Genomic DNA, 22670 nt, shown 5'->3' with positions numbered 1-22670 from the left:
TGTGTGCACGGCCTCCTGCAGACCAAAGGCTCAGGCTGACTCTTGGGGTGTCCGGGCTGCTCACTCCTGTGTCCCTAGGCCAAGGACTGGGCCGCCGTGTCATCAGGCCCAGGGGAGAAGGAATTCGCAGGATGTGTGGCCCAGCTGTGTCCTAGCTCCACTCCTGAGTACAGGCTCCTGTTTCTCTCTTCTGATGAGGCCGCAAGGCCCACCCCAACCCAGCCAGAGCCCGTCCCTGGTCTGATCTGCTGAGAAAGGAAGACTCGGTGTCCCCTGGGAACGGGTGGCTAGGGGCGTGCATTTCCACACTGAGACACCTGCTTGCCCTTCAAAGCCTCCGCCCCACACAGCCAGGCTCACGGCCAAGGAAGCCCTCAACCAGCGGCTCAGGGACCCCTCCTGCACCTCCCAGCGGTGGGCGAGACCTGGGCCCGTGGGCTGACCCAGGGGTCCTTCGTCACAGGCCTGGCTGGAGGCTTACCTTAGCCTCTGAGAAGAACTGTCACGTGGTGAGGGCTGCTGTGTTCGCGTCTTGGGAAGCCTGACAGAGGACCCCAGAGGGTGCTGCCTGGGCCTCGGGCGCTCAGGCTAAACCCGTCTCCGCACAGCCCGTCCCCGTGGCCCAGCCTTGGTAGAGGACTGCCCAGCCCCGTCCATCCGGGGAAGGCGGCATCTGGAGCGAGGCCAAGGTCTTTGGGCCAGGCCGGGAAGCCCTGCCTCCCCTCCCGGCAGGCCTGTTGTGAGCACCTCTCTCTTCAGGCAGGTCGAAGTCTGGCTCCTCCCTCGTGAACCCCCAATATCATTCATTCATTCATTCAGAAGGGCCGATGGTTTAGAGCGTGGGTCCAGACTGCCTAGGTTCAAGACCCAGCTTTTTTGCTCCGCAGAGGTGACAGCCCGTTTAACCTCACTGCACCTGTTTTTCCCATCTATCAACTGGGGGAAATCACAGTGCCTTCCTGAGAGTCTCACTGTGCAGATGAGATGAGATCAGGTCATAAATGTAACGCATTCCTAACCCAGGCTAAGTCCTCTGTTAGCCCTTGATGGGAAGTGGGTGGGGGAGATTCTAGGGACTTTGGTTTTTTTTTTTTTACATACCTATCAATAATCACTTTATTTTTTTAACTTAAAAAAAAACTTTTTATTTTATATTGGAGTATAGCGGATTAACATTAATGGTGTGATAGTTTCAGGTGGACAACAAAGGGATTCAGCCAATCATACACAAGTATGCATTCTCCCCTAGATTCCCCTCCCATCCAGGCTGAGCAGAATTCACTTTGGTCTACAGTAGGTCCTTGTTGATTATCCATTCTAAATATAGCCGTGTGTACATGTCCATCCCAAACTCCCTAACTATCAGCTCTGGGGATTCTACGAGCTCTGGTATTCTAATACCTGGGGGATGTATAACAGGATCTGCATAATGCTAGCTAAAATCTTACAATGTTTAGTTCAATTTCATTTTTCTTTTGCAGTGTTCTATAATATCACAATTTGAAATTTCTAAAATATTTATTTGTATCTTACTGCCTCCAAAAGCCAAACTTTCATTTATTAATGGCGTCTAATTTTGCTCATTTTTGTTTGTCTGTTTTATCTTTTTTTTTCTTTCTAGTTTTGCTCATTTTCAAAAAAAATAATCATTTGGTCACTTGTTTCATCCATGCATTAAAATAAATCCTATCTCATCCTGACAAAAAGCCTGCTTAGGGAAGTCCTACGAGGTAAACATGAGCTCTTAGCGCTTCGTACTTTGGTCCCCTCCTCTCTGGCCCGGGTGTGGTGAGGAGCAAGGGGAGGTTGGGGAGACCGCAGGAGGGAAGTGGAGAGGTAGCAGCTGACGGCTCAGGCCGCTGGGCCGTGCCTGGCGTCTGCAGGACAGGGCAGTCTGGCTGGGCGGTTATGCAAGAGTGGAAAGACTTCTGAGAAGAAAGGAAGTCAGTGGCGGGCCGCGACCCGGACTGGTGCCCGGGAGGGGGTACTGCTTGCAGCCAGTCCCACCTGCCACTTCCTCTGCCCTTCCCAGGTGAGCAGCACCGGGCATCTGCCCTCGGTGCGGGACCGCAAGGCAGCACCCCGTGAGACGGGGAAGGCCAGAGACAAGCTGAGCATCCCTCAGGGCAGGGGCGTTTAGTGAATGATTAAAGGACCATCTCTCAGCTGCGAGCTAAGTGCCATGTGCTGTGGGTTTAAGGGAGGACCGCCATCCATCATGGGACCCCACTCGGTCTATTCTTGCTTCCAACTTTCTGTTGCGGTAAAAGGCACCCACAGAGAAGGGCTGTACATGAAACTCAACGTGCCTAGGGCCAGGCTAATTTTAGGAAGTGAGCGCACTTGTGGAACTGGCGTCCTTATCAACAGAGCGAATCACTTGCTGCCTCTGGGCCCCCTCCACTCACTGCTGGCCCCCGCCCCTGCCCCCAGAGGTCACCCTGGCTTCCAACCCCACTGACTGGCCTGGGAAGAGTTTGAGCTTGGGGTCAGTGGCGTCCTGCAGGAGGGGCATTTTGTCCGCTTCTCTATCCCCATGTTGTACCTGGAAGGTTCCCCCGTGTTGTGCGGGGCAGTTCTTTCCCATCGCAGAGCCATGCATCCTTCTCTGCAGGAAGATCCCAGCTGGGTAAGTGGAAGTAACCAAGGACTGGCAGGCTGGTCACACCCAGGGTTGATGACCTCGGGGTGACTGAGGAGCAGCATTGTCTAGAAGGGACCTGCCAAGCAATTCTTCCAGAGCAGAGGAAAGAATGGACCCCGAGCTTCTGAGATAACACCCCCTGCCAAAGGTCAAGCCTTGCCCCTGGTGGTCCCAGGGGACCCGTGGCTCTCAGAGTGCTCCCAGCACTGATGGCCTTGGCCACCATCTCTCCCTCTTGGAATCTGAGAGTCTGGGCCACAAAGTGACCCTGCCCACCTGAGCCTGCCGTCAAATTTCCTGGGTCTAAGACCACGTGCTCTGTGACCTTGAACCAGCCCTGTAACCCCTGAGCTCCCGGAGTCCCGCGTCTCCCTGGCCAAGCACCCCAGGCTTTGGCACCACCGACTCAATGGACATGGGTTTGAGCAAATCTCGAGAGTCGATGAAGGACAGGGAAGCCTGGCATGCTGCAGTCCATGGGGTCGTAAAGAGTCGGACACGACTGAGCAACTGAACAACAACCCATCCTCTTCCAGCAAGCTGCTCCTCCCTCACCCCTGCATCCCAAATCCCCTTCTCCCCATTCTCAGCAGAGATGGGGGTCCACTTTCACTCAGGAGGAAACCAAGCTGGCTCTGAGGGGCCGTTCTTTGATCAGGATTTGAACTCGGGTCTTACTCTGCCCGCCCACTACTGTTCGCAGTCACACTCACCCAGAGTGTGCACCGGAGGCTTGTACACACCCCCTTGGAGGATTTATCACTCCATGAGCAATGCAGTTACTATCCGAATACTTGCAGAGGGCCCACTGCCTGCCAGGCACCAACTCTGGGGCATTGGGGCCAGAGCCCTTGTCAAAACAGGCCAGACCCTTCTCTCACGGGGCTCACCATCTGACCTGAAAAGACATTGTAAAAATAAAACAGTGGGCAGTGCTCTGAGGGAAAAAAAAAAGAAAAGAGGAGTAGGGGCCCATGAAGTGTTGCTATTTTATGTGAGGTTATCAAGGAAGGCCTCTCGGAGGAGGTGCCCTTTCTCAGAAAAGAAACCTGCAGACAATGGGGGTGGGAGTTTCAGGCCTGCCGGAGATGGGCCAGGTGGAACGGGGTGTGCAAAGGCCCTGAGGTGCAAGTAGTGGGGGAGTTCCCATAACAGAGAAGCCAAGGCCGCTGGCGCAGGGAGCCAGGAGGAGAGAGAGGGGAGTCAGGCACCCCACTGGGGTCCTAGAGGCCACGGGGAGGACAGGTGCCAGGGTGTCCTTGCACACCTGCGTGCGTGTGGCCACCCACGTCCCGCCACGGGAGCCCCAAGAATCCCAGAAAACGAAAGAAGAAGCGGAGCCCCCTCTGCACGCTCCCTGCCCGCTCTTGCCACCTCCCCCCCCACCGCCCTCCGCGACGGAGGCGACTTCCTCTTTCCAGCCGATTTAAGTCCCAGCCCCTGAGCACCCCGGAGGAGAGGGTGCCGCGCGCAGCCGAGCCATGGGGGACCACTTCATCCGCCACATTGCCCTCCTGGGCTTCGAGAAGCGCTTCGTCCCCAGCCAGCACTACGTGAGTACCGGCCAGGAGCGCCCCGCGCGCGGGGACAGACCTGGGGGTGAGTGGGGGGCGCACGTGCGGGTCCCCGCACAGCCCCGGCGCTCCCGGCCCGAGGGCAGAGGCTGCAGGGTCGTGGCCGAGGCTCCGGGTCCCCGGGGCTCAGGCCGTCCATCCAGGGCCGCAGTCCCTGTGAGCCCTTCAGGTGATGCGCGCCGCACCCCCCCAACCCCAACTCCCTGCTCTCCATGCCAGCACATGTCTCTGCCAGCCCCTCTGGGAGGGGTTCCCGGGAGGGCGCGCTGGTGGTGATCAGTTACATCAGAGTCACGGCCCCTCCTGTAGGGTGACACCACCCCGGGACTCGAAGAGTCCCCCCTCTTGCCCCGGGGGAGCTGGGGAAGTGTTGGCTCCGACTCGGCCACCCCATCCATCACAGGGTCTCCAAACCCAGAGGAAGACCAGGGAGGGATCCACCTTGTAAACTGGCGCGTGGGCTTCATTCAGAGTATATGCAGAGCCCTTTCTCTTTTGTTAACTCTTAATTTTGAAATAATTTCAAATTTACAGAAATGTTGCCCCTGCAAAATGCCAATTACTCCAGCATTCCTTCACCGACATTTTCTCTCTGAGTGTCTCTCCCTCTGTTCTTTTGTCCCTCCCTCCCTTTCTCTCTCTCTGAATGTGTATTTCTGAATCGTTTGACAGTTATTTGGAGACATTGTGCTTCTTTACCCCTAAATATTACAAGTGTGTATTTCTTAAAACCAAGAACGTTCTCTTACATAACCAAAGGTGTCGAAATGAGGAAATTAACCTTGATAAAACACTACCATCCATCCCACAGACAGTATTAGGATTTCGGCAATTGTCCCACTTGTCCCTTGGCAGGGACGTTTTTTCAGGCCCAGGATCCAATCCAGGTTATCCTATGTATCTGAGTTGCCTCATCTCTTTGGTGTTCTCTGACCCGGATCAGTCTTAACCAGTCTTTGTCCTTTTCAATTTTGACTTTTTGAAGACATGGGACCAGTTATTTTGCAGAACGCCCCTCAATTTCGGTGTTTCTGATACTTCTTAGGGACTTTCCAGTGGCTCAGATGGTAAAGAATCCTCCTGCAATGCAGGAGACACAGGTTTGATACTTCCTTAGATCCCAATGTCTTCCCTGATAGCTCAGATGGTAAAGAATCCTCCTGCAATGCAAGAGACCCTGGTTCGATTCCTGGGTTGGGAAGATCTGCTGGAGAAGGGACAGGCTATCCACTCCAGTCTTCTTGGGCTTCCCGTGTGGCTCAGCTGGTGAAGAATCTGCCTGCAATGTGGGAGACCTGGATTCGATCCCTGGCTTGGGAAGATCCCCTGGAGAAGGGAAAGGCTGCCCACTCCAGTATTCTGTCCTGGAGAATTCCATGGACTGTTTAGACCCTGGGGTTGTGAAGAGTCGGACACGACTGAGTGACTTTTCACTTTTCACTTTAGATCCCAATAATTCAAGGACACCCCGGAAGTGAGTCTGTTCTTCTCTTTGATCCCATCAGGTGGCAGTTGATTTTTAGTTATTCTTATATTATGATGTTTGATCACTAAATCCTAAGTGTGTCCTCCAAGTTTCTCTGCTGTGAAGTTACTGTTTCCCCCTTTGTAATTCATAACTGCGCTTCCCTGGTGAGTCAGTGGTAAAGAATCCACCTGCCAATGCGGGAGATGTGGGTTTCATCCCTGGGTCTGGAAGAGATCCCCTGGAGAAGGAAATGGCAACCCACCCCAGTATTCTTGCCTGGAGAATTCCATGGACAGAGGAGCCTGGTGGGCTGTAGTCATTGGGGTCACAGAAGAGGTGAACAAGGCTTAGTGACTACAACAGGCAACAAAATTAATAACGAACCCGCGGGGGAGGTTATGGAAAGCTATGTGAGTGTCCTGGGCCTTACAGACACTGGATGACTCTTGCTTGAATCAAATGACTATCATGATTGCCAAATAATGATTTTTAGACTCTACTGGTCCTTCTGCATGCATTAGTTAACATTTTCCTGTAAGTGTCTTCCCCTCTTCCTTATCTATGTCTGTATGGATCCGTGGATTCAGTGGGTCAGAGTCCATTACTATCAGTACTTATTTTGATGCTCAGAATGTTCCAGATTTGGTGACTGGGAGCTCCTTCAGGTTGGCCTCTGTGCTTTTTTTGGATATATCATGTCATTCTTTGAGCACATTATTATTATTATTTTGGAGAGGGCACCAGAATTCATTCTTATGGCACAAGATGGTCCAGCTTAACCTGGCCTGTCTCAGCCCTAGGCCTGGACTGAACTATTTCACCAAAGAACCCGGATTCTTTAGTGGGAGTGATGTTAGAACCCAAAATCTGGAAGCTAGGTGCGCTCATTGCCACAAAGCTGTCATGGCTCATGAGTGCCTTTTCAGTGGACAGACGGGGAGATAGCCGTGTCCTATCATTCTTGCCTCTCATCGTTTTGTATCTGTAGCTCCTTTCTCTCACTGTGGGAGCAGTGGGCCCCGAGGAGATTAGTGTTTCACTCCTCTGCTCAGTTCTAAAGTAAACATAAATTTGTTTCAGAGTGACTACACCCACACCACTAGCAACAATAAACCTACTAACCTAATAAGTCAAATTTAAATTTTCTTTGCAGTTCTTTTTTTTTTTTTTTGCAGTTCTTTTTGTCCTTTAGGACTGAGAATAGTGACAGCACTGTACTAAAAGCTACTTGGAGTCTTTTCCATTAAAAAAAAATTTAGATTATTACCCATTTTATTTTATTTATTTATTTTTATTACCCATTTTATATACTGTTAAGTTCATTTGGTTTTCTTTGCTTTCCATTTTAAAGTTAAAAAATCCTTGTTGGTTTAATTTTATTTCTAAACATGTAAAATATTAGCAAGTTCACCCATTTAAAGTGCACTGTGGTTTTTGGTATATTATGAGTTGTTCAACTCTCACAACTATCTAATTTTTAGAGTATTTTAATCTTCCCCAGTGGTAGCTATTCTTTTTTCATTCCCCAATATTTTTTTCTGAGAAACTTAAAATATAGAGAGAAATTGAAAAAAATTTTACAGCAAAACAAAACCAAAAAAATCTAACCAGTCATATGCTCACTATCTAGATTCTTCCATTAACATTACCTGTAGCACTTGTTTTATGATGCAAACCATCCATCCACCCATCAATCTATCTTGTTTTTTGATGCACTTCAAGGCAAATCACAAATGTCAGTACACTTTGCCCTGAATATTTCAGCATGCATATCACAGCTAGAGTTAAGCATTTGCTTATAGTTTTTTATCTTTTGATGTAAAATTTGTGTAGAATGAAACCCACAAATCTTGGAGATACATTTACTGAGCTTTGACCCTGGGAATCCCTACAGAACACAAACTCTCATCGAAATGTTGACCGTGACCTTCACTCCATCTCTTGTCCCAGTCATTCCTTCCCAGCTCCTAGAAGCAACTATTTAAGGTGTCTTTTTCCACCTTGAATTAGTGTGATCACTCTAGAATGTCACAGACGTGGAATGGTATGTAGCTTTTCATGCCTGACTTCTTGCATTCAGCACAGTGCTTGTAAGATTCATCCACGTGGTTGCAAATATCAGTTATCTGTTCTTTTGTGTGGCTGAGTGGTGTTCTTTTAACTGTTTTTGCAGGCTTATTTTTCTGTATTGAGTTTTGTTTGTTTTATATAATGGCTTTTTTTTTTTTTTTTTTTTTTTGGATATTGGAGAAGGAAATGGCAACCCATTCCAGTATTCTTGCCTGAAAAATCCCATGGACACAGGAACCTGGTGGGCTACAATCCATGGGATCCATATGACTTAGAGACTAAACCACTACAATTCTTCTGTCATATGATTAACTCATGTGAATTGCACAATTCAGTGGTTTTTCAGCACATTCACAGAGTTGCACAATCATCACTACAATCTGTTTTTTTTTTTAATCACCCCAAAGAAATCCTATTCCCAGTCAAGCCTCAGCCCCTCTACCCCTAACCCCGCCCAGCCACTGGCAACCACAAATCTACTTTCTGTTTCAATAGATCTGTCTCTTCTGGACATCTCTTTTTCTTTTCTTTTTTATTTTGTGGCTGCACCCTCGGCTTGCGGGATCTCAGTTCCCTGACCTAGGGCTGAACCTGGGCCCTCGACAGTAAAAGTGCAGAGTCCCGGCCGCTGGATCACCAGGGACTCCCTGGACATTTCATATAAATCCAGCCACACAACATCTTACTGTATTGTGTTGCATTTTGTTATCTGAGCCCAGCCCTTTCAGCATCTTACCTCCTGTTAACTCTCACACCAGCCCTAGCAGTCCTACTTTTTGGAGTTTACTTTTACCTCGGTCCTACTTTTACCTCGAGTTTACAGAGAGGAATTTGAGTTAATCTGAGAGAGTTAATTTGCCCTGGGGTCCAGGAACTTGGTGCTCTTTCTATGGCCCAGGTTACCCCAAATAGCACTCTCCCTCCGACCCCCAGTCCTGTGGGTTTCCACCGTGGGTGGGGGGCTGCCCAGACACATGCTTGAACAAGGTCCCCTGCTCCTGCCTCCCCCCAGGTCTACATGTTCTTGGTGAAATGGCAGGACCTGTCTGAGAAGGTGGTCTATCGGCGCTTCACCGAGATCTACGAATTCCACGTGAGTGCCGTGTGTGTGTGTGGGGGGGGGGGGCGTAAGGAGGAGACACCACGTCCAGCCCCAGCTCTGCCTTCAGGGAGGGAAACTTAGAAACCCCCTCCCCTCCCAGCCCACAGTTAAGGGGGCATTTTTTAAAAAATTGAGGTAGAGTTGACTTACATTGTTGTGGACATTATTTTTTTTTTAATTTAAAGAAAACATTTAAAGTAATTTTTATTGTGAAAATATACGTAACATACACTTACCATTTTGCCTGTTTTAAGCGTACAAGCCAATGGCATGAAGCACGTTCGCTATGTCACACTACGATCACCACCATCCATTTCTAAACATTTTCATCTTCCCAAACCAAAACTCTGCACCCACTCCACAGGAACTCAAGGGGGCTGTGTCTAGGGTCCTCCTACTTGCTCTGTGCCTGCAGGGGGATGTCATCCCAGGAGCTTGCTCTTTCACTCACGGTCCCTGGCCTGATGAAGATCTTGGTGGACTGGAAAGAGGGTGGATAATCCTGATACCCATGGAACCTGGTCTTCTTGCTTTGTGGGTGCCTGTTATCACCAGGACTTACATGGGAGAATCCCCCAGGGTTCTCAGCACCAGAGGCTGTTTGGACAAAATTGGGGGCAGCTTATGGTGGGGGTCACGGTGTGTGGAGCTTGGCTGCTGGGTCCTGGTCTAAGACATGGAGGGGCCACAAAAGCACTTCTCTTATTTGAATTATTTAAAGTGAAATGCAGATAAATATGAAGAAAAACTACATCCAGCCTTGTACACCAGCACCTGGAATCACAGCTGACGTCACTGGGCCGTTTGCACAAGGCTTTTAGATAAAGGAGATGGGGCGGCTTAAGAGGGAGGGGATATATATACACATATTTAAATGTTTAAATATATACATATAATTCTGGGCTTCCCTGGTACCTCAGCTGGTAAAGAATCCGCGGGCAATGCAGGAGACCCTGGTTCAATTCCTGGGTCGGGAAGATGCCCTGGAGAAGGGAAAGGCTACCCACTCCAGTATTCTTGGGCTTCCCTGGTGGCTTAGTCAGTAAAGAATCTGCTTGCACTACAGGAGACTGGGGTTCGATCCCTGCGTTGGGAAGATCCCCTGGTGGAGGAAATGGCAACCCACTGCAGTGTTCTTGCCTGGAGAATCCCCATGAGCAGAGGAGCCTGGCGGGCTACAGAGGACACAAAGAGTCAGACACGACTGAGCGACCAAGCACAGCACAGTTAAAATATAATTATGACTGATCCGTGTTGTTGTGCAGCAGAAACCTACTCAACCTTGTAAAGCAGTTATCCTCCAATTAAACTTTGTAAGAAAAGATAAAGGAGATAAAGCATTGCAAAAGCAGTGGAAGCCTCCCTTCATCTCAGAGCCCATACCGGCTCCTATCCTTCATGGCTACACACACACCACACACACACACACACACACACGCAGCTTAGGAACAACATACGGTAGTGTGGAGCGTGCATTTTCTGAGGGGTAGGTAAATGCCAACAGTGTGCCTTTTGCCTGTTTCTCAGTCTTATGACCATCACTGGGTTACAATTTTGATGATACATTGTGGGGCTCCATCTCACCTATTTAAACTGTTCTATTGTAGGATTAGCAACTCCCCCTTGCTTTTTTTTGTTTTCCTTTTTTTTTTTTTTTTTTTACACTTTTTGGCCATGCCACGTGGCATGCAGGATCTTAGTTCCCTGTTGGGGGTTTCAACCCACATTCCCAGTAGTGGAAGCATGGAACGTTCACCACTGGACTGCCACTGAAGTCCCAGGATAAGCCCCTTTTATCACCTAGTGGACTCATTCATTCATCCAACCACTATTTATTGAGCACCCGCTAAGTGCCGGGCACATTCTTCTTGATTGGTAGGCAATGCTGCTGAAAGGTATAAGAAACAGGTGCAAATCCTTGCCTGCCCTTGTAAACCGTATGTTCCAGTGGAGAAGTCAGGATAACAGACAGACAAACAAATGAGTGATTTCTATAGTGTGTTAGATAGTCCTTAGAAGGAGCAAAATAGAGCAGGGAGGTGGGGTGGGAAGGGTGGGAGGAGGAGAGGCAGTTGTCCGGAAGGAGGCCTTGTGAGGGGGAGATAGCTGAGCAAGGACTTGAAGAAGGAGAAAGAGGGAGAGAGTGAGCTATTGATCTGCGTGTAGGGGGAAGAATGGGGATAACACATGCAAAGGCCCTGGGACAGGAGTGGGCCTGGAGCTTCCGGGAGTGGCTGGGGCAGAGGGAGCAGGGGGAGAGTGATGGCAGGAGAAGTTTGAGCCGGCAGAGGCAAGTCACATGACTCCGTGTGGAACAACGTGGCCTTTGTTTCCATTCTGAGTGAGTTGAGCGGCAGGGGAAGTTCTGAGGGAGGGATGGAGGGAGAAGAGGAGAGACAGGATACAACTTGGTTTTAAGAGGATGCCTCTGGATGGTGGATTGAGGACAGACCAGGAGAGAGGGGGCAATGACCCAAGAAGGTTGTAATAATCAAACCAGGCAGAAGTGGGCGTAGTGAAAAGGATCAGATTCTGAACAGATTTGGGGAGCAGAGCCAAAAGGATTGGCTGGTGGGTTGGATGTGAGGCGGGAGAGAAAGAAGAATTCAGGATGCCACCAGAAGCTTCTTTCTTGCTGTTCAGTCGTTAAGTTGCGTCCGACTCTTTGGACTGCGGCTCCTCGCCCCAGCGATTAGGAAGTATTTAGGTCGTGTCCAATTCCGTGCCTTTACAATGCTCTAATAAAACGATGCCTCCATGTCTGCTTTTCTGTCTAGAAAGGCTTAAAGGAGATGTTTCCTATTGAGGCGGGGGACATCAACCCAGAGAAAAGGATCATCCCGCACCTGCCAGGTGAGGAGTGAGGCTGAGTCACCTGGGTGAGCTCCCCTGCCCCGGCTCCCCTCATCTGCCCTCTGATTGTCCCCTCCACTCCCACCGTCTCCGGACTTGACCTTGCAAGTATGCTCACTGGTCCTCTGGTGTCCTTCCCTGGTCCCGCCAGCCCCGCGGTGGTTTGATGGGCAGCGGGCGGCCGAGAGCCGCCAGGGCACTCTTACCGAGTACTGCAGCGTGCTCATGAGCCTGCCTGTCAAGATCTCCCGCTGCCCGCACTTCCTCGACTTCTTCAGGGTGCGCCCCGACGACCTCAAGCTCCCCACAGACAGCCAGTGAGTGGTGGGAGAGGGAAGGGTGGCTGGCTTAACCTGGAGAGGGCAGGGCTTTCCCATGTTACACAGGAAGAGCCTGAGGATCAGAGAGGGCAGGCGACTTGCCCAAAGTCACACAGCGAGAAAGCGAAGGAGGCAGGATTTCAGCTCAGAGGGACACCCCCAGCATCCCTGCCAGGCTTCTACCTGCACCCCTCTGAGCCTCAGGATGCTGGGGGTAGGGTGGAGGACGCACTCTGGGCTGGGGGTCCTAAGTCCGCCGTCCTTGTCCTGGCTTTGCCTGGCCGTGGGACCTGGAGGCTTCTGAAAGCAGCTTCCCCAACTGTGACCCAGTTGTGAGGGCCGGACGCAGTAGTGGGTGCCCAGGAGAGTGCTCATAAACTGGGAAGTGCAGAGCCCCCGAAAGGATATGGGGCTTGGTGGCCTCTGTTCATTCCTGAGCATGTCTCAGGCCCCTCCTCTCCTTTGCCACCTCATTCTCTGCCTGCCCTCGCCCTAGGGGTCTCCTGGACGCAGGGCGCTCCATGGACGGCATCAGAGAAGCTGAGTGAGATCTCAGGGGAATGTGCTGCCGAAGGTCCCTCTCTCTGTCCCTCTCTGGTACTGAGTGCCAGGGGATGCCTGGAGGGCAGGGTTTGCCATAGACAGACAGCAGCACTCCAGTTAGTGCTTCTGGACCCCTGAACACACCCCTGGTCCCAGGCAGGGCAGCTCCCCTCAGCCCCTGGGGGACAGGGCGCCCACCCCCAGTTGGCTTCTCTCTCGAGGCTCCAGCAGAAGGGAGCTGGCCTACAAGCCTTCTCCTCTGGGTCTGCAGGAAGCTGGGCAACCCCCCTCAGGCTCCAAACAGCTCCTTCTTTCTTCAAAATCCCTTCCTCCCAGTCTAGCCTCTCCCTTCTCTCTGCGGTGGAGCCCATTTCCCACGTTCCTTTTGGGAACTGTCTCGGGAAGTTCTTCTGTAGGTCTGTCCTGAGCATCCCAGGGGGAAGCCCAGTGGTCTAACCCAGACTGTTCTCTGCTGCAGGGTGAAAAAGCCAGAGACATACCTGATACCCAAAGATGGCAAGAGCAACACTGCGGGTAGGAGGCTGGGGGCAGCCCAGCGTGGTCACCCTCAGGGACTGTTGACGCGATCAGGGACCCTGGGCTCGGGGTATGTAGGGAAAAGAGCGGGAGACGAGAGCAGCTGTGAAGGGTCTTGGCGGCTGCACTAAAGAGTTGGGGTCTTGGGACTTCCCTGGTGTCCGGTGGCTAAGACTCTGCACTTCATGCAGGGAGTGTGGGTTCGAACCCTGCTTGGGGCACTAAGATCCCACGTGCTGTGGGGCATGGCTAAAAAGTTAAAAAAAAAAAGAGTTGGAGTTTTGGGAACTCACCTCTGTGGCTACAGCGCCAAGCACAGACCCTGGCTCCGGACAGCCCAGGGAATGTTCTGGCTGAATGAATGATCAGATCTGGGGGCAAAAGTGGCCTTTAGTGGCCCAAATACACTCAGATTCTAAAGTACTGGGGATTAGGGCTTCAATATATGAATCTGGTGGCGGGGGTGGATACAAGTCAGAGCTTAACAGGCAGCTGCAGCATCACCTGGGGGCTGGTTAGAGATACAGACCGTCAGGTCCTACCCGAGACCTATGGAATCAGTGCTTGTGTTTCAGCGAGATCCCGGGGTGATTTGTTTGCACATTAAAGTTTTTTTTTTTTTTTTTTAATTATTTACTTATTTATTTGGCGCCACCAGTAGAGGCATGCAAACTCTTAGTTGCAGCATGTGGGATCTAGTGCCCTGATCAGGGATCAAACCCAGGGCTCCCTGGAGCATGGAGTCTTAGCCACTGGACCACAAGGGAAGTCCCCTGTGCACATTAATGTTGAGAAAGGCTGCTTGCAAACCTCATCAAATGAGAGAGAGTGTGTGTAAAGTGTGCGGCCGGTGTCTGGCACACAGTAGGTGCTGAATAGGCGCAGGGCTGCGAAGCCTAGCTTGTGTCTGCTGCTTTCCAGTACACAGGGCGTGTCCACCCCTGGCTTGTCTGGAGCTCGGTGGGGACAGGACATCAGTTCCTGTCCTGGCGATCCACCCAGGGCCCGCAGGGGAGAGCCGGGAGGAGGTGCCCACTGTGTCCACTCACCTTGCCCTCCCTTTGCCCAGACATCACGGGCCCCATCATCCTGCAGACGTACCGCGCCATCGCTGACTATGAGAAGGGCTCGAGCTCCCAGATGGCGCTGGCCACGGGCGACGTGGTGGACGTTGTGGAGAAGAACGAGAGCGGTCAGCTTCCTCACCCTGCCTGGACCTCCCTCCCCTGGTGCCTGGGCCCCCGGCCACAAGCCCCCACCAAGGCTCTGCCCCCTGGGGAACAGCCTTGGGCCTCTTCCCCGCCTGGCCCACAGCGGGGCTCCGGCTCCTTTGGGGGCCCGGACTGTCCTCCCCACACTGGGCGGGGCGGGGTGCAGAGGTGGGGGGTGGGGGTGGTCACCCTCTCTCTGAGAGTGTGCCCCCTGCTCTGGGGATCTGCACACATTTGAGGCCATGATTCTCTGCCGGGATACAGCTGGGTGGGGAGGCAAACTTCTCATCACGCCTATGAAGTGGACTCTGAGCTGTAGTTCTGTGGTCCTCTATGTACCGGTGTGTGTGATTTTGGCATGCAGTGTGGTGAAGGTGACAGGCTTCCCAGGTGGCTCAGTGGTAAAGAATCTGCCTGCCAATGCAGGAGATGCAAGAGATGCGGGTTCGATCCCTGGGTCAGTATGATCCCCTGGACTAGGAATTGGCAACCCGCTCCAGTATTCTTGCCTGGAAAATTTCATGGCCAGAGGAGCCTGGCGGGCTACAGTCCAGGGGGTCACAAAGGGTCAGACACCACTGAGCACACACACACACATAATCAGTCTGAATGCGAATGTTGGATGTCTGTGTGTCTGCATCTGAGTGTCCTCACCCCTCCCCACCCGGTGATGGCTGAGGGAGGCTCCCAGGCCTGCCCAGACTTACTGTCCCGTGTCCCTGGCATAGGCTGGTGGTTCTGCCAAATGAAGACAAAGCGTGGCTGGGTCCCAGCGTCCTACTTGGAGCCCCTGGACAGTCCTGATGAAGCCGAGGACCCAGAACCCAACTATGAAGGTGCCCGCTGCCTTCCCCAGCTGCAGGGGTGGGAGGAGGAGGGGGAGGGGCCCAGGGATATTGAGGAGCCAGAGTGACTGCTTTGGGGTCAGACATGACTGAGGGCTGGGCAGAGACAGAGGCAGGGCTGAGACCCCAGAGTATAGGTTGGGGTAGAAGGTGGTGCCGTTGGTCAGGACAGGAGGAACCAGGAGGTAGAATAGAGGAGAGAGGGTGATGAGATCAATCTGGACACGTGGTGGCTGTCAGCCTGGGGCTGGGTCCAGTGGGAAGTGGCACCATGAGCCAACCTGAGTGTCAGGAAGGAGGGCTGCCTGGAGGTGGGGGTATCATGGCTGACTTAGAATGGGAAAATGGGCAGCCTCTGGGTTGGAAGGGACCTATGTGGGGTTTGATAAAAAAATGTTTTGGTTGCCCATATCTTCAAATATTAATAGAAAGAGTTTACAATTTTATGTGGATTTGTGGCTCCTCTTTAAAAACTGGGCAAGACGTGTATACAGGGCTGGCAGCCCCACATGTGAACAGTGGGCTGGAGTGATGGCTCAGGTGCCACTGGATGGGTCCTCTTCCTCCGCACTTCCTGTCTGGCCACTCCTCATGTGCAGGTGGCTGGCCAGGTCTCTGGGGTCATGGGAGCTCCTGGCCGCCAGTGTGGATGGTGGTGGGTGGGAGTGGGCGAGCTCCCGTGAGTAGAGCAGGCAGAGGATAGAAGTCCAGGGTGTCCCCAGGAGGAGTGGGGAGAACTGGAGCAGATGGTGTCCTGAGCTCCGGCTGGAGGAAGCCCCAGGCCCAGAGAGGAGGGGAAGGGTGGGTGGACCTTCGCAGCATACCCCTCCCCCTCCAGGTGAGCCCTACGTCACCATCAAAGCCTACACTGCGGTGCTGGAGGACGAGATGTCCTTGGAGGAGGGTGAAACCATTGAGGTCATTCATAAGCTCCTGGATGGCTGGTGGGTCGTCAGGTAGGAGAGTCGCGCCCCCTCTCTCTCCCTCCCACTGCACCTGTCCTGAGAGTCAGCCTGGCCCAAGACTGGACCTGTGCGGGCTCAGTGCCGAGCTGACTGTGACTCTGGGTAGGCCACCGCCTCTCTCTGCGCTGTTCCCATTTTGGAAGCAGACTGCTTCCATTCCAGTCTGCTCATATCGTGGGGTTCGGTCTCCTTGTCTGAGTGGGCACTTCTTTCCTTTGTGACTTGGGGTCATGTCCCCTGACCAGTCCATCTATTCATTCTCCAGCAACACAATTGATTGTGTTAATTATTATCTTTTTAAAAAACACAATACCATTTTAAAAAGATTTATCATTTACTTTTGGCTGCTCTGGGGCTTTGTTGCTGCATGCAGACTTTCTCTAGCTGCAGTGAGCCAGGGCTGCTCTTCGTTGCGGTATATGGGCTTCTTGCAGTGGCTTCTTGTTGCAGAGCATGGGTTCCAGGTGCTCAGGCTTTAGTAGGGCTTTAGTAGTGGCGGATCAGGGATAGAACCTGTGTCCCCTGCATTAGTAAGTAGATTCTTAACCACTAGACCACCAGACGAAGTCCCTGAATGAATTATTATATTTGACAGCTGCTAGAACAGACCCTGTCATCCCTTTTCCTTTTAAATCCTTGTAATTTTCACCAGTTCATTCCTTCAAATGAATGTAAGAATACTAGTTTTTCCTGATTCTGGGGAAAGCAGAGTGCTGGGGTCTTACACCTGATTGCCAAATCTGGAGTCACAGTGCCTATCTGTGACCCCCATGAGCTTGTGGTCACAACACCCCCCATCAGCATGGCCCTCCACTGAAGACTTTGAGGCAGGATTTCTCCAACTTTTTTATTTTTATTGGTGAAAGTTGTTTTACAACGTTGTGTTAGTTTCTGTTGCACAGCAAAGTGAATTAGTTTTTAGACTCAAATTCAGTGAACCCCCATCATGCACTCCTGAGACAGTATTTGTGATTCTCCCACCAGCCAAGAAGAATGGGTTTTACTGAGTGAAGTCTGTATCATGCAAAGGCTACTGGTTTTTTTGTTGTTGTTGTTGTTGTTGTTGTTTTTACTCCCAAATGTAGTAGTAAGAATGGGAAGAAAAATCTTCTCAACAAATGGTGCTGGAACAACTGGATATCCCTGGGAGGGGGCGGTGGGAAATGAAACTTGACCCTGCCTCACAGGGTCAAATAAATACACCTTTATTTGGGATGGATCGCAGGTTTTACCAAGTACAAAACCCCAAACTAAGAAGCTTTTGGAAGAAGGCATAAGGGAACTTGTTGACTTGGAAGTGGACAAAGATTTCTTAGGACACAGGAGACCATCACTTTATATAAGAGAAAAAGGGACAAATACAAGATCGCAAACACCTGTCCCGGGAGAGCTGGATCTGCTAATTGGCTCCACTTCTCCGTGTCACAACTAGGAAGGCCTGAGTCACACCCATGAGGAAGTCGAGGCACACAGGTGCAGGGGCTGGTGCTAGCTGCTGTGTTTGCAACCTCCCAGCGGCCTTGACCCCAGATGACCCTAAGGGACCCTTGACCCCATGTCTGAGGCTCCATCCCCTCTCCTGGCCGTCACTGCTCCGACCTCAGCGGCTGCCTCTGTTACAGGAAAGAAGATGTCACAGGTTACTTTCCATCCATGTTCCTGCAGAAGGCAGGGCAGGACGTAGCCCAGGCCCGAAGCCAGATCAAGAGCCGGGGGGCGCCGCCCCGCAGGTGAGCAAGGGTCCTGGGGGCAGTGGGGGCAGGCTGGGCGGGGCTGAGGAGGGTGTACCGCGGCTTCCCTTTGTGGGTCCAGGCCCTAGGTTGGCAGTGCTAGGGCGGGGGCTGGGGGGAGGACGGGGCCCTGGAGTGCCCTCCTACACTGTGGGGCCGGCACAAGGGCAGCAGGGCTGAGAGATGGAAGTGGGGGCACCGGTGCCCGCCGTCCTTGGGATGGCCCCTGAGGGCTGGGGCAGGCCGGAGGGCTTCCTGCGGAGGGGGTAGGCTGAAGGCCGGCGGGGGAGGGAGTGAGAAATGGGCCTGGGCTCTGAGTCAGGGCAGGGGGTCCGTGTCGGGGAGGGGCAGTGGCCTTCAGGGCTATCGGGGGCTGGGCAGGACTCCCTCCACCGGCTCCACTTCCTCGGCCTAGTCGTTGGACCCCAGGGCTGGCCATGAGAGTCCCCTCGGGTAGGGCGGCGGCACGGGTGCCGACGCGGGGCGCTAACTAAACCCCCTCTCCTGCTGGACCCAGGTCGTCCATCCGCAACGCACACAGCATCCACCAGCGGTCACGGAAGCGCCTCAGTCAGGACACCTATCGGCGCAACAGTGTCCGTTTCACGCAGCAGCGCCGCCGCCAGCGGCCGGGACCTCAGAGTCCGGGGAGCGTCCTGAGTGAGTGCGGGCCGGGGGCTGGGGGCTGGGGGCTGGGGGCTGGGGGCGGGGCCGGGCGGCGGAGGCGGGGCTGTGATGGAGGCGGGGTCTGGGGCGGGGCCGGGCGCTGGGGGCGGGGCCACGAGGATGGGGGCCGAAAAGTGAAGCGAGGCGGTGCAGAGCAGGAGGGGCGGGCCTCACCTGGCGCTGTCCACCCGCAGAGGAACAGCAGCAACCCGAGACTGAGCGCCCCAAGCCGCAGCCGGCCGTGCCCCCGAGGCCCAGCGCAGACCTCATCCTGCACCGCTGCAGCGAGAGCACCAAGCGGAAGCTGGCCTCCGCTGTCTGAGGCCGCCCCCACGTGATGCTGTCCCCACCCCCAGCCCCTAAACTTGTATATACGTGTATAGAGCCTGAGGCTGGCAGCCCCTGGCCGCGCCCCACTTAGCTGTTCGATACCCTTAATAAACGTTGCTTGGAGGGGACTGATGCTTTGAAAAGTCACGCCGCGGGCAACACCCTTGATATTTCTAGACTTAGGACTGGAGGCTGTGAGGTCTGTTGGGGAAGTTGCAAGAACTGAGGTCCGGCTGCATACTTCTCTGGCCTTGGCCAAGACCAAGTTTGCACAAGGCCAAGTGCAAGAGGAAGCGCCAGCTTCCTCTGGCTGTTCGCCTGGACAGACTGCCTGCTTGAACTCTGGCCTCACTGCAGAAGAGTCCTGAAGAAGAGTGGACACAGTCCATAGCTGGGGTGGGGCCGGGTGGTTGGGGTGCGGGTCAGGGCTGTAGTTGGCTTTGCGTGTACACTTTGATTGCCCAAAAAACCCCTGTAATTTAGGTTTAGGGAAACACACAAGAGATGTAAAGCTATACCATAAACTGAAAGGGAAGAAATGGAAAAAGACATTCATGCAAACAGAAACTGCTGGAGTAGCTATACTTAGAGAAAATAGACTTTGTAACAAAGACTGTAACAATAAAGGGGTCAATCCTTTATAAGGGGATATAACATTTGTAACTATTTATGCACCCAACTTAGGGGCACTCACATATACAAAGCAAATATTAACAGACCCAAAGGGAGAAACAGACACCAATACAATAATAGGAGGGGACTTTAATACTCTGTTTACATTAATGGATAGGTCATCTACCCAGAAAATCAGTAAGTGTTTTCCAAGATAAATGATTTATTGGATTGCAAAACAAGTTTTAACAAATATAAGAGGATTGAAGTCATATTAAACATTTTTTTCAGTCATGGTGGTATGAAACTAGAAATTAATTACAGGAAGAAAACTGGAAGACTCGCAAATGTGGAGATTAAACAAGTTATAAACTACCAATGAGTCAAAGAAGAAAATCAAAAGAGAAACAAAAACACCTTGAGACAAATGAAAACGGAAGTGAAACATACCAAAACTTATGAAATGCAGTAAAAGCAGCTCTGAGAGGGAAGTTCATAGCAATAAATGCTTACCTCAAGAAACAAGAAAAGTCTCAAACAACCTAACTGTACACCCCAAGGAACTAGAAAAAAAAGAACAAATGAAGCCCAAAGTTAGTAGAAGGAAGGAACAAAAATTAGAGCAGAAATAAATGAAATAAAGACTGAAAAGACAATAGAAAAGATCAATGAAACTAAGAACTGGTTCTTAGAAAATATAAACAAAATTGACAAACTTTTAGCTAGATTCAGCAAGAGAAAAAGAGAGAGGACTCAAATCAGAAATAAAAGAGGAGATGTTACAGCTGATACCACAGAATACAAAGGATCAGAAGGGACTACTATGGACAATTATATGCCAAACTAGACGAAATGGATAAACTGGGCAACCAAGAAGAAATGGATAAATTGCTAGAGACATACAATCTACAAAGCTTGAATCATAATGAAATAGAAAATCTGAAATTAAAATCTCAAATGAAACAGACCAATTGCTAGCAAGGAGATTAGGAGTTTGAATCAGCAAAACAAACAAACAAACAAAAAATTCTCAACAAGCAAAAGTCCAGGACCAGATGGCTTCACTGGTGAATTCTACCAAACATTCAAAGAACAGTTATTATAAGATCAATCTTTATCAAACTCTTACAAAAAATTTGTGAGAGGGGAACTCTTTCAAATGTGTTTTACGAGGCCACCATTACCCTGACAACGGATGTCACAAAACAAGAAAATTACAGGCCAATATCTCTGATTACCCTAGATACAAAATTCTTCAAAGAATATTAGCAAACAGAATTCAACAATACCTTTGATCACACGGCATGATCAAGTGGAATTTATTCCAGGGATGCAACGATGGTTCAATAATCAGTCAATGATACACCATATTAACAACATGAAGGCTGAAAATCATATGATCATCATATGATTCTGCATCAGTAGATGCAGAAGAAGCATTTGACAAGATTCAACATCCATTTATGACAAAAATACTCAATAAAGCAGGTATGTAGGGAACATACCTCAACATAGTAAAGGCCATGTGTAAGGAGTACATAGCTAACATCAAATTCAATGGTGAAAAGCTAAAAGCTTTTCCTCTAAGATCAGGAACAAGAAAATGATGTGTGCTCTCACCACGTTCATTTCTCAAAAAAAAAAAAAAAAAAAATTAAAAACAGAACTACCATATGATCCAGGAGTTCCATCAGAATTATATGAAGAAAATGAAAACACTAAAAAAAAAAGAAAGAAAACACTAATTCAAAAAGATAACTGCACCTTCAAGTTCACTGCAGCATTGTTTACAATAGCCAAGATATAGAAACAACCTAAGTGGCCATCAGTGGATGACTAGATAAAGAAATTGTGGCATAAATATAAAATGGAATATTATTCAGCCATAAAAAATAATAAAATCTTACCACTTGCAACAAAATGAATGGCATTTGAGGGCATTATGCTAAGTGAAGTCAGGCAGAGAAAGACAAAGAGTGTATTATCTCTCTTATATGTGGAATCTAAAAGGCAAACAAAAAATAACATATAGAAAACAGGCTAATGGCTGTAAGAAGTGGGAGGTGACAAGGTAGAAGAAATGGGTGAATTGGTTATTTATTTTAGTTTAAATAAATTGAATAAACATTTTTTTAAACTGGCAAATATAAATAGGAGAATATAATTGATCTTGCATTCCAGATTTAATTGACAATAGCCATCCTGGGGTGATTGCTAAGGCATAGAAGGGGCACAGAAATTTGAACGTTTACCCAGTTTTCCCTCTCTGAGAAACAGTGGAGGTCTTGGCTAATTTAAGAGCTGTGAATATTCAGTGAAGGACAATAGCTTATCAAACACACAGAGAATTGTAATTTGACTATAGAGACAGGGTGTCTCTGATTATTCAGAGAGCCTGCCCAGTTAGGGAGCTGTACCAGAAAGCAATTATTACCACCCATTCCAGCACTGCAGCTGGCCCAGGGCCTTCACATCTCTGCTGATGGGTCTTTCTCCAGATGCAAAGACACTACAGTGCAAACTAGAATTGCAAATCTTATAAAAAATAGAGTTGGACCTTAAAGAAATCTGACTGCCAAAGAACAGATGCTTTTGAACTGTGGTGTTGGAGAAGACTCTTGAGAGTCCCTTGGACTGCAAGGAGATCAGACCAATCAATCCTAAAGTCCTGACTATTCATTGGAAAGACTGATGCTGAAGCTGAAGCTCCAATACTTTGGCCACCTGATACAAACAGCTGACTCATTAGAAAAGGCCCTCATGCTGGGAAAGATTGAAGGCAGGAGGAAAAGGGGACGACAGAGGATGAGATGGTTGGATGGCATCACCGACTTGATGGACAGGCGTTCTGAGCAAGCTCCGGGAGTTGGTGACGGATGGGGAAGCCTGGCGTGCGGCAGTCCAAGGGGCTGCAAAGAGTCAGACACGACTGAGCGACTGAACTGAACTGAGCTGACTGATAGAAGACAGCTTGTCCCCAAGGCCGTGGGAAGCATGGAGTGCTTCTCTTCCTGTGTGGGAAGCGGTATATGAGGGAGGCTGGACAAGGCTGGTCACTTAAGAGAGAAGTCAGTTTCTCCCAGTCTTGGCTCAGTCATACAAGTGATTGTGATGGTCAAGCCACCTGGTCCCAGGACACTCTACAGGTCAAGAAGGAACCTGGGGACCTTGGCAGTTGAATCAAAGTAAAACAGTCCCAT

The 22670-nt window shown here is 50.7% G+C and overlaps 2 protein-coding genes across 4 annotated transcripts in view; one reads left to right on the top strand and one right to left on the bottom strand.

Annotated features, from left to right (window-relative positions):
* Nucleotides 1-4040: 4040 nt before the first annotated feature.
* On the top strand, nt 4041-18986 carry NCF1 (neutrophil cytosolic factor 1). Of its 2 annotated transcripts, none has more exons than XM_061153382.1 (11): nt 4041-4197; nt 8769-8849; nt 11636-11711; nt 11863-12028; nt 13053-13108; nt 14181-14303; nt 15051-15158; nt 16006-16123; nt 17755-17862; nt 18380-18522; nt 18723-18986. In XM_061153382.1, exons 1-11 carry the CDS (start codon nt 4126-4128, stop codon nt 18848-18850), a joined length of 1179 nt encoding a protein of 392 aa, XP_061009365.1. In that variant the 5' UTR covers nt 4041-4125; the 3' UTR covers nt 18851-18986. The 2 variants fall into 2 exon arrangements, with proteins under 2 accessions (XP_061009365.1, XP_061009366.1); XM_061153383.1 differs by having other exon boundaries at nt 4182-4197; nt 11640-11711.
* The window catches only part of LOC133063697 (general transcription factor II-I repeat domain-containing protein 2), a 58933-nt gene continuing 52399 nt past the window's right edge, over nt 16137-22670 (bottom strand). Inside the window, exon 16 of one of the 2 annotated variants that reach the window (XM_061153378.1) lies at nt 16137-17745. In XM_061153378.1, the coding sequence (XP_061009361.1) occupies nt 17669-17745 (77 nt within the window). In that variant the 3' untranslated portion in view covers nt 16137-17668. Of the gene's footprint in view, nt 17746-19600; nt 22380-22670 lie in introns of those variants that run through there. The other variant, XM_061153377.1, reaches the window with a different exon arrangement.

Source organism: Dama dama, chromosome 10, assembly GCF_033118175.1.
Source record: "Dama dama isolate Ldn47 chromosome 10, ASM3311817v1, whole genome shotgun sequence".
In the NCBI taxonomy this organism is placed as follows: Eukaryota; Metazoa; Chordata; class Mammalia; order Artiodactyla; family Cervidae; genus Dama; species Dama dama.
This window is presented reverse-complemented; position numbering and strand designations above follow the sequence as displayed.